The following is a 19,933-nucleotide window of genomic DNA, read 5'->3' on the forward strand; positions in this document are numbered from 1 at the left end:
ATTTGGAACATTTAAGTGGCCAGTCACCCCACACCAAATAATTGGAAACAAAGAATATGTAAGATTATTCACATTTTAGTAAATTTATATGGTCAGAGTGTAACTTGTTGTTTGCGAATTCCTATAAACCCTTTTGGTAGAGGAATATTCATTAATAAAGACTAAGTATACAGAATCTAAAGTGAGGCACTTCTTCCTAGAAATTCCCAGGAAACGCAAATCTTCAAATAGCTGCTGTCTTTCGGCAGGTCAAAGCAGACAGTGTCAGGCTACTCCACATTTTTTTTAAACGTCACGAAGGCTGAAAACACAACACTTGATCAAACACTAACTTTCACCAAATGAAAATGATACTCGTTTATAAATATTCATATTATAATTACTGTAATATCTGAAACCTCATTTGTAAGAAGTTAACTTTACCTGCATTAAAAAAATTCACTTTTATTGGAAAGTCAGATTTATAGAGAGAACAAAAGACAAAGACCTTCCATCCGCTGCTTCACTTTATAACAGCTGGAGCTGAGCCTATCTGAAGCTAAGAGATAGCTCCTTTTAGGTCTCCCACGTGGGTGCAGGGTCCAAGGCTTCGGGCCGTCCTCCACTGCTTTCCCAGGCCACAAGCAGGGAGCTGGAAGTAAGTGACGCAGCCAGGATACGAACCAGCACTCATATGGGATCCTGGTGCATGAAAAGCAAAGACTTTGGCCACTAAGCTATTGTTCCAGATCCCTTTACCTAATATTTTTAAGTACTCTATTTCAATTACATTTGGTTACAAAGTCATTAATATCAAGCTTCTTGATTTATTAAAAAGAATACTTAAAAGTGGATAGAAAATTTCAGAGAGCCAATCAATATACCTAAACCAAAGATTCAAGCAATATTGCCTCAACTTTTTGCCCCAAAATCCTGACAACGGGATGGATCCTTTGGAATTCCATTTCACAGATGCTGTCAGTAACTGCAAAGAGTCCAAAGAGTGGACATCAATTGGCCAAAAATGCCTTGTGTCCTGTACTCTTCCAGAAATTAAGAGCCCATTAGTATAGTAGGCCTTCAGTTACCGGGCCAGCAGACTGGCAATTATATTAGTTGACAAATAAGCACACACACTAGCAAGTTTTATATTACAATGGTAATTTATTTATTATGTAATTTTAAATTTTAAAATTTTTTTATTATGGTGAAGTTCCAGCATATATAAAATCCTATAATGAGGGTTGGTGCTGTGGCTGGATGGGCTAATTCTCCACCTGCAACTGCCAGCATCCTGTATGGGTGCCAGCTTGTATCCTGGCTGCTCCACTTCCCATTCATTTTCTAGTTTATGACTTGGGAAAGCAGCAGAGGGTGGCTCAAGTCCTTGGTACCTTGCACTCATGTGGGAGACCCAGAGGAGGCTCTTGGCTTTGGATCAGCTCAGCTTGGACCACTGTGGCCATTTGGGGAGTGAAACAGAGGATAGAAGATCCAGCTTTCACCTTTCCTTTTCTCTGGAAATCTACCTTTCTGATTAAAACCCTTTTTTAAAAAAAATTATTTATTTTTAAATAATCTTATTTAGTTGATTAGGGTCTGATTAAAATCCTTAAAACAAACAAACCAGGGGCCAGCATGGTAGCCTAATGGCCAAAGTCCTCACACCTTGCATGCACTGGGATGCCATGTAAACACCAGTTTATGTCCTGGCTGCTCCACTTCCTATCCAGCTCCCTGCTTGTGGCCTAGAGAAGCAGTATAAGACAGCCCAAAGCCTTGGGAGCCTGCACCCACATGGGAGACCCAGAAGAAGCTCCTTGTTCCTTGTTTCGGATCAGCTCAGCTCCGGCCACTGTGGTCTTTTAGTAGTGAATTAGTGGATGGGAAGAGTTTTTGGTCTGTCTGTCCTCTCTTTAGGTCTGATGTTCCAATACAAATAAATAAATCTTAAAAACTAAACAAACAAGCCAAAAACCCATAATGAAACCTCATTAATTAGCATAACCCAGCTTCAATATTTATTTATGGTAAACCTTATTACAACTAAACCTCCTACATTTATAATCTCTTTATTACACTGAAACCAGTCCCAGATCATATTATTTGTAACCATTTCAATCTGTATTTTTACAAGGTAAGGACTGACAAAAAGGAGGAAGAATCACATCATCACTCCTAAAGATTTTATAGTAATTATTCAATATCAAATATCGAATCAGAATTCAAATTTGCAACTGTACTTCTTAAAGCCTTTGTTTGAATTAGGTTGCAAAATGGTTCAAAAGTTCAAGTGATGAACAAATCTCATATACCTCTTTTCATCTATAGGTTCCTTATCACTATCTTTTTATTCTTCCAAAATATATGGTTGAAAAGTATTGATCAAGGAATAATATGTATTTTTGATTCATTATGGCAACATTTATGGCAAAAGGAAATAAATGGTCTCATTTACTATTTGTTACCTTAAAATTCTTAGATAAGTACTGGCTCAGTTTCCCAATTAAATATAGAGTATAATTTTGTTTTTGCATTTAAGTGAAATTAATCATTAGAATGCATAAAGACAGGCTAGATTCCCAAGAAAACTGTACATACTCTACTAGTATGAAGAATGTTCATATGGTACTTTCTAGAAATATTCTTAAATCAAGGTCATGTCTGAATTTTGGTGGATTGTTAGGACTTTTCCCAAAGTATGGTCAAACAAAATGTGAGTCTCAAATTATGTCCACAGCTCAATGCAATGTAAATGCCAGCATATGGCAAGACTCACTGGGAAAATCAAAGTATGTTTATTAATTAAAGCCTTTCAAATGATTTCTATAATCTTAATTAGCATATTTTGCTCACATAGTATCTAACTATTCAAATGTCTACAGTTTGATTTCCAGAGGAAGAAAGAAGCAATTGGAATTCTGGGTTTTAATAACAGCCTTTAGAAGGATATCTAAACAGTTTTCCACCTTTAAGTTTGCTCTCAAAGTAGGGATGACAATCCTAAACTCATTAATAAGGGAAGAAGATTCAGCAGCATTTTTCATAATATGTTTTATGGCTGACCAATTCTCCACTATATAGACAGACAACAGTTTGCTGACCCATTCATCAGCTGAATGACACTTAGTATTTTGCACTTTTTGACCATGACGAATGATGCCACTATGAACATCTGTGCACAAGATTTGTGTGAACACTTTTTCAATTCCTCACGTGTACAGCTATGAGCAGAACTCCTGGGCTGGGTCATAATGGAGTGGCTGGGTTTGAGTCCTGCTCATGTACACCCTGAGATACAGGAGAAACAAAAACAAAAAAACAACTGAAACATTTGTCCCACCCCCTTCCTCCACACCTGACTCTTCCTAGTCTAATCAGAGGCCAACAAGAGAGTATCCCTCTCAACTGTGTAAACAATACTTAAAAGAGAAAAAAAAAAGACTTGAAAATGCCTATCAGGCACTTTGTTTAAAACCTTGTACTTGCAGGGCTAGTGTGGTGGTACAGCTGGGTACTGCTTCACCCTGTGGCGCTGGAACCCGATATGGGTACCGATTGGTGTTCTGATTCCTCCACTTCCTATCAGGCTCTCTGCTTGTCTAGGTAGGCACAGTAGGATGGCTCAAGTCCTTAGGACTCTGTACACATAAGGCCAACTTGGAAGAGACTGATGGCTCCCAACAGCTCCAACACCTTCAGACCTGTTTTGGCCATTTGTGGAATATGGAAGATCTTTCTCTGTCTCTCCTCCTCTCTATAAATATGTCTTTCCAATAAAAACAAATATATCTTTTAAAGGAGCCAGGAGCATGCTATAAGAAGAGAGCTGGATTGGAGCTGCCAGGACACAAACTGGTGCCCATATGGGATGCCTGTGCCTGTAGGTAGAGGCTTAGCCAATTAAGCCATCACAAAAGCCTCCAAAGAAACAAATTTATTTATTTATTTATTTTTTAAAAGATTTTATTATTATTGGAAAGCCGGATATACAGAGAGGAGGAGAGACAGAAAGGAAGATCTTCCATCCAATGTTTCACTCCCCAAGTGAGCTGCAACGGGCCGGTATGCGCCAATCCGATGCTGGGACCAGGAACCTCTTCCGGGTCTCCCATGCGGGTGCAGGGTCCCAAAGCTTTGGGCCGTCCTCGACTGCTTTCCCAGGCCACAAGCAGGGAGCTGGATGGGAAGTGTAGCTGCCGGGATTAGAACCGGTGCCCATATGGGATCCCGGGGCTTTCAAGGCGAGGACTTTAGCCGCTAGGCCATCGTGCCGGACCCCAAAGAAACAAATTTAAAAATAAAAAAACTTGTCTTTTAGAGGCACTCGGAGAAGAGTCAACTCCTATCTGAGCTTAACTCCCCAAATACCTGCAAATGCAGGGGACCAGGTGTCCCATATGCATGGCAGGCTCCCAAATACCTAGGCCATCACTGCTGCCTCCAGAAACTCCACTAGCAGGAAACTGGCTGGACTGGGGGCCAGAGCCAGGAAACAAACCAGTTCTCAGCTGGTGTCTCAACTGCCAGAGACAATGACAAACACACTTGAACTCGCTACCCATCTCAGCACTGGTCTGTTACTAATGTTAACTACATTTCCCTATGCTTTTCCAATCCGTGGTCTCCCTCCCAGACGCAGTCACTTTCCTGAATTTATAATTACCATTGCTTTTTTATTTTTAATTTTCCATTTATTGCATATTTTTATTTGACAGGCAGAGAAGAAAGACTTACCATATACTGGTTAATTCCTCAGATTCCTACACTGGTTTGGGAGCTCTATTTGGGTTTCCCACATGGATGGGCAGGTACTCAAATGTTTGTGCCATCATCACTAACTCTCCCCCAAGGTGTGCATTAGCAGCTGACACCACAAGCAGAGCCAGGATGTGAGCTGAGGCATTCCAATATGGAATATGGACATCCCAAGCAGTATTTTAACCACTGCACCAAGTGCTCAGTTCATTTTCATTAAAACAAAACAAAAACTAGTTTTGCTGCAGCTCCCACTGGTTTACATGAAGGCTGAGTGTGTGGTGGGCAGGATTGGGCTGGGCTACAACACCCATTGGTTTGTGTAGAAGACAGGGCTGCAGACAAAACTGATCCAGCAATTGCAACTACCAGTGTGTGCATAGGCCGATCTGGGCAACCGACAGACTGTACCAGACTCTGTACTGGCATGCACACACAAGAAGCAGGTCTAGGATCACCTCAGATAAAGTTTCTTTGGGAATCCCCCCAACTGAACTGCTGGACTCAGAACCCCAACATGGAAAGAACTGCAGGTTCCATGGTCTGACCATGGAGTGCATGTGTCAGAGCTGAGCCTCCTCAGTGACTTAGATGGAGCAGTGGATAGCATGTCCAGGCGCACATAGAGCATATGGCAGTACACTGGAGCCAGCAGAGGACACCTGGTACCACAACAGAGGATGGAGGACAGAAAAAACTGATCAGCTACCTTAGCAAAGGCAGTGAACATCTGGGCAAATGGAGACTCTAAGGTGGACTATGTCAGCCAGTGTAGTGATGGGAGTGGCAAGACTGGCAGCAATACAGAACTGTTGAACTATCAAAACCACTTGAGCAGAACCTTCAGAGCATGCCCCACATTGGGGACCTTGGGATGGGTGGGAGGCTGGGTGGGGCTTCTTCCTTTATCTCCCCCCCCCCTTTCACCAGATAAAAGAAGGAAAAAAGAGAATGTGGAAACAATGGTCTCACCCACTTTCCTCTAGCCCTTGACCCTTCGCACCCTAACCAACTATGTAAAAATCATTAAAAAAAAAAACTAGTTTTATACATCCACAACATGTATTTCAATTTTATTTTAGATTTCATTTTTTAAAGATTTATTTTTATTTGAAAAGCAGAGTTATATAGAGGAGAGACACACAGAGAAAGAGACATCTTCCATACACTGCTTCACTCCGTAAATGGCCACAATGGCCAGAGCTGGGCTGGTCAAAAGCCAGGAACCTGGAATTTCTTCTAAGGTCTTGGACTTGCCACAGCTGCTTTCCCAGGCAATTGATCAGGAAGCTGGATGGGAAGTAGAGCTGCCAGGACTTGAATAGGCACCCATATGAGATGCTGATGTTGTAGGCAGAGGTTAGCTTGTATGCCACTGCAACAGTCCCTGGATTTTTATTAACATATAATTTATTTTTGTTGAAAAGGTAGATTTGGGCCCGACGGCGTGGCCTAGTGGCTAAAGTCCTCACCTTGAACACAACAGGATCCCATATGGGTTCTAGTCCCGGTAGCTCCACTTCCCATCCAGCTCACTGCTTGTGGCCTGGGAAAGCAGTCAAGGACGGCCCAAAGCTTTGGGACCCTGCACCCGCGTGGGAGACCCGGAAGAGTTTCCTGATTCCCGGCTTCGGATCGGCACAGCACCAGCCGTTGCGGTCACTTGGAGAGTGAACCATCGGACGGAAGATCTTCCTCTCTTTCTCTCCTCTCTGTATATCTGACTTTGTAAAAATAAAAAAAATAAAAAAAAAAAAGAAGAAAAGAAAGGGAAAAAAAAAAAAAGGTATACTTACAGAGAGGAAGAGAAAAGAAAGATCTTCCGGTTCATTCCCCAAGTAGCTGCAATGACTGGAGCTGAGCTGATCCAAAGCTAGGAGCCAGGAGCTCCCCCCTGGTCTTCCACGTGGTTGCAGGGTCTCAAGGCTTTGGGCCATCCTTCACTGCCTTCCCAGGCCACAAGCAAGGAGTTGGATGGGAAGTGAGTAGCTGGGACATAAACCGGTACTTATATGGTATCCCGGTGCACGGAGGTAGAGGATTGGCCAATTGAATCATTGTGCTGGGCTCTGGATTTTATTAAAATGGTATAAAATGAGGGCACTTTAAAAAGTTAATCCCTGAAATGCTAATTTATTGTAGTATCAACTTGCAATTCCATAATTACTATTGAGGTTTTAAATTTTTTCACAAGGAGGTTGATCATTCTTGTTTCATATTCCATTAAATTTATGTTCATGTCCTTTGCCCATTCTTTTCAAATTATTCTTTCACTACAAGTTCTTTATATATCCCAGACATTGATCCTTTGTAAAGCAGTACATGTGGTAAATCCTTCTTGTTTGTGACTTCTTAAAAGTTGTTTTTCCTTTTTAATCATGTCCTTAACATATTTTTATACATTTTATTATTCTTATTATTATTTTATAGTACAGTTTCATATTCCCTTATCCCCTCCACAGAGAGGGAGTTATCCTCTATTCTCTGGTCTGCCTCCCAAATGGGGCTTGGTAAGCTCCACCTGTTCCTCCCATGCAGGCAGCAGGGACCCAAACACTTGAGCCATCTTTCATCGCTTTCCCAGGTGCAACTGGAGTGGAAAGGCTAGGACATGAACTGGTGCACAGATGGGATGATAGTGTTGCAGGCAGTAGCTCTACCAGCTACACCACAACACTAACACCACCCCCACACACACTTTTTAAAAAAAGACGTATTTCGTTATTTGAAACAGTGATATAGAGAGGGGCAGGCAGAAAGATGTCTTCCATCTGCTGCTTCACTCTCTAAGTGGCTGTAACAACCATGGCTGTGCCAAGCTGAAGCCAGGACCTAGGAACTTCATTCTGATCTCCCTGAAGGGTGACTTCATTCATCTCCCTGGATGAAGCTCCTGGCCCAGCCCTGGCCGTTGCAGTCATGTGGGGAGTGATGTAGCAGACAGAAGATTCTTTAACTCTTACTTTTTAAACAAATAAACAAATCTCTTTTTAAAAAAGATTATTGTTAAAAGTTCATGGAAAATAGAATTAAAAGATAAGATTGTTTCAGTGCAAAACCTTGGAATTCATGCATTTACGGAGTCTTTAAAAAGTTCACAGTAAAGGAACTGGCACTGTGGCACAGCATGCTAAGCTGCTACCTGAAGGTGTACCTGTACCTATGTACATCCCATAGGTGTACCCATTTGTGTCCCAGCTGCTCCACTTCCAATCCAGCTCCCTACTAATGTCAAGCAGCTGAATACAGGTCGAATGTCATCCATGTGGGAGACCAAAGGAGCTGCTCACGCTCCTAGCTTTGGCCTGGCTCAGTGCTGGCCATTGTGGGCCTTCTGGGGAGTGAATCAGTGAACAAAAGATCTCTCTCAGTCCTACCCTCCCAACACCTGTAGACGGCTCTTTCAAAATAAATAAATCTTTAAAAAACAAAAAAAGTTAAAGTAAGGTAAGTTAGACAATTTCTTAACTGGACATCAAAACTTAGGAAACCTGAATAGGGTTGCTATAAATAATGATTCTTCATATTTTCAAAAAGATAAAGGGGGGGGACAGGCATGATGATGGCTCAATGGTGAAATCCTCACCTTGCACGTGCTGGGATCACACATGGGCACTGGTTTGTGTCCCAGCTGCTCCACTTTACATTCAGCTCCCTGCTTGTGGCCTGGGAAAGCAGTGAAGGATGATCCAAAGCCTTGAGACCCTGCACCCACGTGGGAGATCCAAGGAAGCTCCTGGCTTCTGGCTTCAGATCGACTCAGCTCTGGCCACTGTGGCCATTTAAGGAGTGAACCAATGTGAATGCAAGATCTTTCTCTCTGTCTCACCTTTTCTCCGTAATTGATCTGCCTTTCCAATAAAAATAAACAAATATTTAAAAAACAAACAAAACAGCTAGAAGAGGCAGGCATTGATTTGGTGCAGGGTTTAAGTTGCCACTTGGGACTCCCATACCCATACTGGAATGCCTGCTCTGCTTCTGGATCCAGCTTCCTGCCAACACATGCCAGTGAAAGCAGCAGGTGATGGCTCCAGGTTTTGAATGCCTTCTACCTACATGGGAGACCGGAACTGAGTTCCTGAGTCAGTTTGATCAACCCTGGCTACTGCAGACAGGTGGGAGATGAATTGGCATATACAAGATCTCTGCTCTGTCTTTAAAATAAATACAAATACAAATACTTTATTAGAATAAAATGAGTTAATGCTATTACACCGACTGAAATAAACCAGGCACAAAGACAAATGTTGCATGATCTCACTTTTATGTGGACTCTAAAAGAGGTAAACTCATAGGTGAGCATGTGATGCCAGTAGGAAACTCACAGCCTAACTGGAGTGCCTGGTTTGAGGCCCAGATCCTCTGCTTCCTATGAAGTGTACATCCAGACATGCACTGTGATGTCTCAAGTAGCTGGGTTCCAAACTTGCAAGGCAGAACTGGGCTGCATTCTGGATACCTGGCTTTGGCCTGGCCTAGCCCTGCACACTGCTGGGGTTTGGGGAGTGAACCAATGAATGGAAGCTCTCTCTCTTTCTGCCTTTCACATTCCACAATGTACAACTCTATCAAAACATGTATATTGTAAAGATACACAATTTTAGTTTAAAAAACCCAGATAGCTATTAATTTAATGCTTTAAAATAGCAATATACCCTTTTATAACTTACTGTTTAATGTTCAGTAATAGAAAATACAGTGAATCCTCAAATAGGTCATATAATTATTAAAATGAGCAGGTATTTACTACATATTAAGAGGGAGAAGCAGGTAAACAAAGCAATGCTGTGTCTTTATAATCCTGTTTTTATAAATAGCAGATCACTTGTCTGTACTGTATAGACATACACAAAAGTACACGCACACAACAGAAGTTATAAAACGTCATCTCCAGGTGGTATGAATGGTATGATTAGTTAAAAATTTTTTCCTTTGGATTTTTCCTTTACTTTCTAGTTTTTCTACAATACATGTGTTCTCTCGATCATAAAGATATTATAGTTCTCAAGTTAATAAAATAAAAAAATAAGACCCTTTTAGCAATACGATGATGTTATGAAAGTATGTACTTAAGTTACAAACACTGAGATATAACCTATCAATAACTCATCTTTGGAGCGGTAAAAACAGTCAAGTGAGATAGAAACCAACACTCTTCTATTTAGTAATTAGAATACAAACACTACTTTTTGCCATTCCCTTTAGGTCAACACCAACTTCATCCTCCTTCCATACCCAGGATCCAACAACCACATTAACATGCCAGAGCAACTACAGAACCAACTGCGCTGGGAAAATTCTTGCCAAACTAACAGTTTCTCCTAATTAAAAAAAACAAAAGCAAAATCTACAAACACACACATACACCCAGAATAATGTTGGGTTTCTCTTTTGCCTCCTTGAATGGTCAGCAGAAACAATCTGCTGCACCCTGCCTTGAAACGACAGCAGCAACCCAGCACTAACTTACAATAGCAGCACCTAAACACCCACTCAGAGACTCACTATTAAATTCGTTCTCCAAAGAACCGCACCAGTACCAACTAAATAAGAACAGCTGTCCCTAAGACCTCCTTTATTCTCTCATGCCACTAGCCCAAGAGGAATTTCCCAATAATCCAACTTACCATTGTTGTTGGCAATTAGTGTGACAAGAGTCTTCTTTGTACTGTCGCTGTTCTGTGCCCCGCTGCTACTAACGGTGGTGGATGTAGAGAGGTGCCCAGCAACAGAAGCATGGGCAGCGATGGGCACTGGAGCCGAGACTGGCTGCTGGCTCACAGAAACTGTGGGGAAGGGGAGGCACAGTCACTTGGAGACAGGGACAGATGACACTACAGGATACTGCTCTAATTTTCCCTTTCCATCTTGTTGCAGGTCCCTAAAGACAAAGCTTTCTATATCGTTCATAGACCTAACTGTTCGGATTTCTCCTACTTGTTCTTTAGTCCACCATTTAGATACAATTCCTTTATCTTCCATTTCCTGCTTAATGAAGTTAGAACACTGGGCCACTGCACCAGGACTTCACAGTTTTGCTTACACAGCACCAGCAAACTCTACGACTCCAAGGTTTATCATCGCCACTTCTGTCAGTAACTACACGCAGTAACCATCCACAAGATTCTGGACTGTGACCTGTTTCAGACTAAACCACTGCCATCTTCAGGTCTCAGCAAGCGAAGATTATGGTACATTGGGACTATGAGCCACTTTCTGAATTCAGAGTAACCGAGAATGTGACCCTGTAGTATTAACTTTATGAAAAAGAAGCTAACCTAAATTTGTAAACTGTCCTTGGAGGCAACACAAAGGAATTTCTGCTCAGCTCACAAAGGAAACCAAGTTCAAGTAAAACAAAAACACACAGAGACCACAAGGACCTGATGAGCTCTGGCACACACACCACCACGTGCACTCTGTGCACACATCATCTGGTAAGTGGACTGCTCGACCATCAGCAGTAGTCCATCCAACTGCTCAATGTTCTTCATAGAATACAGACAGACTTTGCAATTTTACTGACGAGGAAACTGAAAACTCATAAATTTGAGCACCGAAAAGAAGGAACCACCTTGAGCAATCCCTGGAATTCCTGAAGTCATTTTTCACCTCATATTTAACCAAAATGCTTGAGTTTAATGAAACAGCAACTTAAAAGTCAAAAGAGCTTTGTTACCTGCCGGAGTTTTATCCACTGAATTATAATCTTCAACTACAGAGTCCTCAATGACATCACTGATTTTTTGCCACGGCTCCAACTCCTCCTCCTCACATTCCATAAACAGGTCGGTGTCCGCCATGCTACAAGAAGAAAAATTTAAGTAAGATACTAATTCTAGAAGAAATCATTTTATACACAATACGGAATCATGTTCTTGCCCCCACTAGAAACCCACCCTCTTTAAGCTCCTTCTATCTTTTCTCAAGACTTCCTCCCATTTCCAAGGATTCAGAATTACAACTTGCATTCTTACATATGAGAATCTCTTTCACAGGAAAATATTTAATAATGATTATGAAGTTTAATATATAATACCTATGGTAGGATACAATACCTATACAGTAAATTGAGCAAGTGAGTCACACAAAGATAGGTTGGATCCAGTTTTTATTTAAAATTAATATTCTGTTCATTCTGAATTATTTTACATTAATGTTGATCTTTTTGGAATTATGCATTAAAATACTCTTGTGATTACTGAACCTTTTTGGACTTCAAGTTCTGTACCTTACTATACTGTACTAGAAGTCTAAAAAATTCTGCAAGCTATTTCTCTGTGATTTTTACCTTAATTTGAAACCACTGACTTGGAAGCTAATATGTAACACACAAACAAGGATGGGAATGACATGGTCACTCTGGGATTGGATTAGTGGTTTTAGGCCATGTTTATACTCCAATGGAAATGTAGTCCTGTGTTTTTTTTTTTTTACTTGGTGGATACTATGATTAGCTGCAAACTAAGTCTTTGAGCAGAGTGAATTAACTGGTGACTAAATAATGCTGAGGAGAGGGAAGAGAAAAAGCAGAGCAGCAAGAACAGTGTGGGTGTCTCACGGAATGCATGGGATCTGGTCTCTTTATGTTAAAAAAGAATAAAATGTCTATTTAAAAACCCACTGCCTAGGTTGTACACCTCTGTGTAAAACAAAACACATACCCTCACATTGCAAAGAGCTTACTGCTATTCTGCCCTGCAGTATTAGTAGACCATGGTTCTTATGTCATGGAATGGAAATGGCATTACTATCCAATGTTCAAAAAGCCTTGTTGCAAAGGCTCTCAATGCCCTTGGTATCTTAGTAACGTTTCCACCTTACTCATAAGTCAAAAACCCAAAACCAACTTAACCTTTCTATTAAGTAACTAGGTTCTTACAACATGATAGCAGTAGTTTGGGAGATGCCCAGCAGATGGCGTTATTTCCTGTGAAAACGTCCTGCTCTATGAACAACCAAGAGCAGTTTGGGAATACAGATAGTGTTCTTTTGTTGTTGTTTGCTTGGTTGTTTTCTGTGGTGGTTTGTTTTGTTGTTGTTATTTTTAGATTCATTCATTTATTTACTTTGAAGGCAGAGCAAGGGAAGGAGAGAGGGATAGGTGGGGAGAAGCAAGGAGGGAGAAGGAGAGAGAGAAAGAGAGGAAAGATCTTTCAGCTGCTGGTTCCATCTCCACAAGGCTGTAACAGCCAGAGCCAAGAGCCAGGAACTATTTCCCATACGGGTGGCAGGAGACTAAGCACTTGGGCCTCTGTCCCCTACATCCCAAATGCAACAGCAGAAAGCTGGATCAGCCAAGACCTAAAGTGGTGCTTTAATACTGGAAGCTGGTGTTGTAGGTGATGACTTAACCTGCTGTGCTACAATGCCAGTCCAGAGAAACTAGTTTTCATCGGTAAAGTGCTTAAATTGATTCTACCTGGTCTCCGATTTTTTATTTTAACTATTTTGTCTTTCCAAATTAAAACCACAAAAGGAGGGCATTAGGAGAAAAAGACTTAAGGAATAACTCATTTCTACTTCAAATACGCAAGAAAATGTCAGAGAAATTTAATTAAAAAGCAATCAAATCATTCTTTGAGCATTCTTTGAGCTAAAGACTACAAAACACATGCTTCTATATTTTTAGTCTACTATTACTCAAAACAGTATTTCCGAACTTTTTCCCCCTGATTTTATCCCACAAGAGCCCAGAGTCAACAGACAATGCAGAGATGGCAGTCATCCAGCACAGTAAGAGTTAACCATAAGGACAGCTCTGCAGGCAGTTTTCAAAGATCTTTTTTCAGCTCTGATCAGCTACGAGCAAGTTCTCCACACATATGCTGAGCAATCGGCAGACAAATCTTCCTCAACAGTCACCAACCAGGCCGGTCAGACTCCATGCTTGGGGCCCTGGCTCTAGCCATGGAGACCACGTGGTGAGCTGGGCCAGGGCCTGCCTGGGTTAAGAGGCAGTACGCTGGGAAGTGGTCTCTTGGGAACAAGGCAGGCCCAGGCTCCACCCGTTGCCAACATCGTGTGGTGGGTGGGATCAGGAGGGTGCGACATTGGGGTCTGGGTGGAGAGAACTTCCAGACAGGCTGCTGGGAGGTCCCGGGCCGGGTCGGACTCTGCTGCAGCCAATGTGACCACCATGTGATGAGCTATGCCTGGCTGGCCAGTGTGCCATTTGGCACCAGGCTCTGCCTGCTGGCTGCTTGGCAGCGAGCGCTGGGGTCTTAGGGGTGTGGAATCGCTGCCTAGGTACATCCATGTTGCGTGTGGGTTAGGAATAAATCCTCAGGGAATCCAAATGACAGAGTAACTTTTTCCGGTTGGTAAGTGAGGGTACTGAGACCTGGTGGTTTGGAGGAGAAAGACCGGACTATCTGTATGGGTCAGACTGATATACCAGCCCTTATTATCACCTAACAATGCTGACCACCACACAAAAGTCCATGTGAAAGCTAAGGCCCTGGGGGTTTGTCTAGCACGGCTAGATCCTAGCTGGATCGGGGATGGGTCGACCACATTAGGCAGGGCCATGACACTAACCAGCACAGGAGAGAACCAGGTCAGGGAGTAGATTCTGTGGGGGGATGTGTGGGCCAAACTCTGTGGAAATACTAGATGCACTGGTTAGCTCAAGAGTTGGGGTAGTGGTGGGCTGAGCTAGGTGTGACCATGGAACCTGCCATCACTCATGGGTGAAGGAACCGACAAGTCTTGGCAGGTCAAGGCAGCAGCACCCGATTGTACACACTAAATAGGGTGTGGAGTGGACCAGGCTGCGGAATGTTCACCAGCTCATACAAGGCCAAAATGGAAGGCCAGACTATGCAGGGCACTGGGATAACAAACTCTGGCATGCATGAAATCTAGGTCTGGTAGTGGGTCAAAATTCTCACTAATGATCACATGGTCCAGGCCTGGGGGGGTCAGGCAAGCTAGGCAAAGTAGCTCCAACTGTTGGCCAATGTGTGGGTTGGTTATGGAAGGGGGCAGAGCGGGCAGGATTGAGCAAACCTTAGCTCACAAACATGAACAGAAATCAGGATGGAGCACAGGTCATGCTGAGCTACGCTCTTACACCTACTGGTCTGCATGAGTCAGGGATGCTAGGCTACAGAATCTAAGGCAAAGGCCAATACAGGTGAGGGGCTATCCCAAGTTGGGTCAGAGCAACCACTGGCATGTGCATGATCTATGGCTGGGAACAAGGCTGGTCAGGGAGCTAAGAGGAGACACCCTGGCTGGGTTGAGGTTCCCTCTGGTGAGTGCGGGGGCCGGAGTGGGGGCTGCGTTCTGGTCTGGATATGACTGCAGTCTCCCTAGGCACAAGTGTGGACTAAGGCTGGGTACACCAGGCCAGGCTAGACTCCATCACCATCTGGTGCTCTGGAGGACCAGGGTAGACAAAGGACAGACTAGGCTAGGTCTCTGCCTATACTGAGCCATGTATGAGCTGTGTCTGGGTATGGAAGAGCCTTGGAGCATCCAACAGTAAGAAACAGAATGGGTTTAAGGCCAGCAAGGAAAGGCCACTGTTATTGCCAGGACAGGAGGTGGACTAAGTAGGGCTGGTCCATGCACCCACTGGTATGTGTGAGATCTGGCATTGCGAGAGGTTCTGATGGAGGAGCTTGGGAAATTCCTCTATTAGGGCACAGTCCCTGCAGATGAGCGCAAGAACCATGACAAGGAGCAATCCAGACCAGGCCAGAGAAAGACACCCACCGGCATACATTTGGCACAGGTCGGGGGTAGACCAGGCTGAACCAGTTCACATCACCCGCTGGCAAATCTGAACAGCGGAACAGAGTGTAGGTTGGGCCAGGTTTCATCGAAACACATACCAGTACATATTACAGCTGGGATTGGGTGCCTGCTGGGCTGGGCTAAGCTGTAACTCTCACGAGCATCAGCTGGAATTGGGCGTGGGCCAGGCTGGGCCAGGCTACAGCACCCACTGGCAAATGCTGAGGTAAGGCGGGCCATGCCAGATTGGGCCGCAGTGCCCAACCAGCACACATGGAAACCAGGGAGGGAGGGGGCAATGTAGGCACCTGGAATGTGGAGGGCTACTCTGCTGAACAGCCACTCCTACTGGAGAGCGTGAGTTGGGATGGTGGTAGACCAGACCAGGCAGGGCTACAATACCTGTGGGACTCATGTGAGCTAGATTACTGGTGCAAGCATAAATCAGAGTGGGTGAGAGTTGGTTCGACTTTGCAACAGCATCAGCTGGCAGATGCTGGCACTAGGGGCTAATTCTGTCAAGCTAAACTGCAGAAACACCTGGAGAGTGCATGATCCGGGAGTGCGAGCTGCCCCATTAGGGAAACAGTGGGCATCTCCCTCTTGGTTTATTATCACTCTCACTGGAGAGCATGAAAAGCAGGACTGAGTCAGTGGTGGCTAGACAGAACGGCACCCGCCAGCATGTGTGTGGGCTGGATAGTGGGGCTGGTTGGGTTGAATTAGGCTTCAATGCCCACTGACATGTATGAGAGCTAAATGGGGTGTGGGACAGACTGAACAAGTCTGCAGTACATACTGGCAAGCATGGAAACCAGGGCAGGGGGCTGGCCTGGTGGGGGTTATTGCAGGTGGTTCCAACAAAGCTACAACTCCCACTAGTTTGCGTGGGGGCCAAGTGTGTGGTGGGCAGGATCGGGCTGGGCTGCAACACCCATTGGTTTGTGTGGAAGACAGGGCTGGAAACAGAACTGACCCAGCAACTGCAACCAGCCGATTGGGGTGACAGACTGCTGGGCCCTTTACTGGAAATCACACACAAGAATCAGGTCTGGAATCACCTCAGATGAAGTTTCTTTGGGGGAATCCATCCAACTGAACTGCTGATCTCAGAATCCCAACCATGAAGAAAAGTACAGATTCCATGGCCTGACCATGGAGTGCAAGTGTCAAAGCTGAGCCTCCTCAGAAGCTCAGACAGAGCAGTGGACAGCATGTCCAGGTGTACATGGAGGAAATGCAGTCCACCAGAACTTAGAGAGAAAACCTGGTAGCACAACAGAGGACGGAGGACAGAACAAATCAATCAACTACCCCAGCCATGTACAGGCAGTAAAAATCTGGGCAAACGGACTCTAGGGTGGACTATGTCAGCCAGTGCATTCTACGGCGATTACATTATGCTTAGAATGGTGAGATTGGCAGCAATTCAGAACTGTTGAACTATCAAAACCACTTGAGCAGGACCCTCAGAGCATGCCCCACATAGGAACCTGGGATGGGTGGGAAGCCGGGTGGTGCTTCTCCCTTTTTCTCTCCCTTTACCCAAGATACAGAAATGATGATGATGATGATGATAATAATAAAACAATGGTCTTACCCATTTTCCTATAGCCCTTGACCCTTTGTTCCCTGATCAACTATGTAAATGCTATATTTACATAGATACTGAAGATTTCTTTCATCCGACCAAAGTTAAATTATGCTCCTCTTACAAAAAAAAACAGTTCTAAAAAATGCTAAGAGATCGGGTCCAGTGCCATGGCCTAGCAGCTAAAGTCTTCTTGAACGCCCCGGGATCCCATATGGGCGCCGGTTCTAATCCTGGCAGCTCCACTTCCCATCCAGCTCCCTGCTTGTGGCCTGGGAAGGCAGTCAAGGATGGCCCAAAGCCTTGGGACCCTGCACCCATGAGGGAGACCCAGAAGAGGTTCCTGGTTCCCGGCCTCAGATCGGCACAGCACTGGCCATTGCGGTCACTTGGGGAGTGAATCATCAGATGGAAGATCTTCCTCTCTGTCTCTCCTCCTCTCTGTATATCTGACTTTCCAATAAAACTAAAATAAATCTTTAAAAAAAAAAAAAGAAATGCTAAGAGATGAAAGAGAAATCTGATGTTTATGTATTAACTACTTTTTAATCAAGTGAGAAAATTACTGCTTCTTCTCAGGTGTTATGTACTGCCAGGACAAACAACATAAATTAAAACCAAAAAGAGAAAGAAAATTCCATTTTATTGGGAACTATCTTCATGTATTTTCCAGCATAGACAAGAGTTAACAGAAAGGTCTGTCAACACAGAAATAGTAAATCCGCTGACAAAGCAGTATTTTACAGAAGGCACACAATTTATTTCTCCAAGATGTTACAGCTAAGTTTTTCAAACAGTTCTCAACACCAGCACTGTTATCTCAAATGTAATAAACTCATGTCACTCTGGCATCTACAATTTAGAGTAAAAAAGACGAACCATGCTGGTATACAAGTAGCAACCTAAATACTTTTTGACAAACCTTAAAAAAAAAATCCTGCAAATTTGGCATTCTCATAGTTTTCCAACTATCAGAATCTTCATCAGTGTGGTGAAATATAGCATTTAATGTCTTCCCAAAAACTCAGGACATTTCATCATTCTTATATAGTTTTTTTTAAAAAATCTATTTTTATTGCAAAGTCAGATATACAGAGAGGGGGAGACAGAGGGGAAGATCTTCCGTCCGATGATTCACTCCCCAAGTGACGGCAATGGCCAGTGCGTTACCGATCCGAAGTCAGGAATCAGGAACTTCCTCCACGTCTCCCACGCGGGTGTGCAGGGTCACAAAACTTTGGGCCATCCTCTGTTGCTTTCCCAGGCCACAAGCAGGGAGCTGGATGGGAAGTGGAGCTGCCGGGATTAGAACCGGCGCCCATAAGGGATCCCGCCATGTACTAGGTGAGGACTTTAGCCACTAGGCCATTGCGCTGGGCCCTCTATATAGTCTTTCAAGTGACCAATGGCATATAATCACTTTTCAATTATTTTTGATCAAAGAAAACAAGAAATTACACAGTATCAAAATGTACAGCTCTTCCCAAGCTATTATTCCATTCATGTTTAACCTCCTCATGTAACAAACTTTTCTCATCTTTTCCTTATGATTTTGCTACAAGGGACAGATACACTCAACAGGCTTGGATTCTTGAAATTCAATCCTTATTCAACTTAGGAATATTTTAACTTGCTCTGAAAAACTGCGGATAAAATTGTGAATTTTGGGCCCGGCAGCCTAGCCTAGTGGCTAAAGCCCTCACCTTGAAAGCCCCGGGATCCCATATGGGCGCCGGTTCTAATCCCGGCAGCTCCACTTCCTATCCAGCTCCCTGCTTGTGGCCTGGGAAAGCAGCAGAGGACGGCCCAAAACTTTGGGACCCTGCACCCGCGTGGGAGGCCCGGAAGAGGTTCCTGGTTCCCGGCATTGGATTGGCGCAGCACCAGCTGTTGCGGTCACTTGCAGAGTGAATCATCGGACGGAGGATCTTCCTCTCTGTCTCTCCTCCTCTCTGTATATCTGACTTTGTAAAAAAAAAAAACAAATAAATCTTTTTTTGATATTAAATAAAAATGGTTTTATTTTACTGTTGTGGCATGACTGATAAGATTTTTTTTATATTTTGTTTTTTTTTATTCATTGATTACATTGTATTATGTGATACAGTTTCGTTGGAACTGGGAATCACCCCACCCCTCCCCCCGCCCTCCCCCGAAAATAAATAAATCTTAAAAAAAAATTGTGAATTTTGCTTTCTTGGTGGTGTACTTCCATCTCTCTGGCACTCTGACTCGACTTTCCCAGGACAGAAAACTTGTACCTAATTATGAGCAGCGTCCTAGGATGATCCTAACCACATCCTTACGATCCTGTATCTTTGAACACATTTACTAACTGTGACAGACACAATGGTGTGGTGTTGCAGTGACTGATACCCCAGCGGCATTCAGCGAGCCATGATCTAAACTCCACTGGCAGCTGGCACTACACCAGCAACCAGGTGGGAAGGGGATGTTTACCGGGAGCTCAGGAAGGTGAACCCAAAGAATTGCCTGTCCTGCTGCTCTGTTTGATTTGACCAGGAGCAGAGACAGAGCAGCAGGTCCCATACGGGCAGTGCAGGAACAGGGTAAATTACACAGTCCAGTCCGCCCCCTAGAGCTGAACTGGGCGCCATTTTGCACAGGGTGAAAAACTAAGACTGCAGGGACAACAGTGAGCAACACATGTGCTGAGCTGGGAGCGAACTCACTGAGCTCAGTGCATTGAGCTGGTGCCACAGTAAAATAATACTGACTTTGGCATTATACAGGTCAAAATAGGTCCGTGTGGCCCTCAGACCTAACAACCAACAGCTTCTGGCAAAATCAGTACCAACAACTTAGCTGTAGAGGGTACCTGGTGTCTCCCTAATCCTG

The 19,933-nt window shown here is 43.8% G+C and overlaps 1 protein-coding gene across 3 annotated transcripts in view; it reads right to left on the minus strand.

Annotated features, from left to right (window-relative positions):
* The window catches only part of POGZ (pogo transposable element derived with ZNF domain), a 69,921-nt gene that overhangs the window by 25,315 nt on the left and 24,673 nt on the right, over nucleotides 1-19,933 (minus strand). For 2 of the 3 annotated variants that reach the window (XM_058660264.1, XM_058660262.1), the window contains exons 2-3: nucleotides 11,420-11,544; nucleotides 10,368-10,526 (exon numbers count right to left, since the gene is read on the minus strand). In XM_058660264.1, coding sequence (XP_058516247.1) covers nucleotides 10,368-10,526; nucleotides 11,420-11,543 — 283 coding nt within the window. In that variant the 5' untranslated portion in view covers nucleotide 11,544. The remainder of the gene's footprint in view (nucleotides 1-10,367; nucleotides 10,527-11,419; nucleotides 11,545-19,933) is intronic. The other variant, XM_058660263.1, reaches the window with a different exon arrangement.

Source organism: Ochotona princeps, chromosome 2, assembly GCF_030435755.1.
Source record: "Ochotona princeps isolate mOchPri1 chromosome 2, mOchPri1.hap1, whole genome shotgun sequence".
Taxonomy (NCBI): Eukaryota; Metazoa; Chordata; class Mammalia; order Lagomorpha; family Ochotonidae; genus Ochotona; species Ochotona princeps.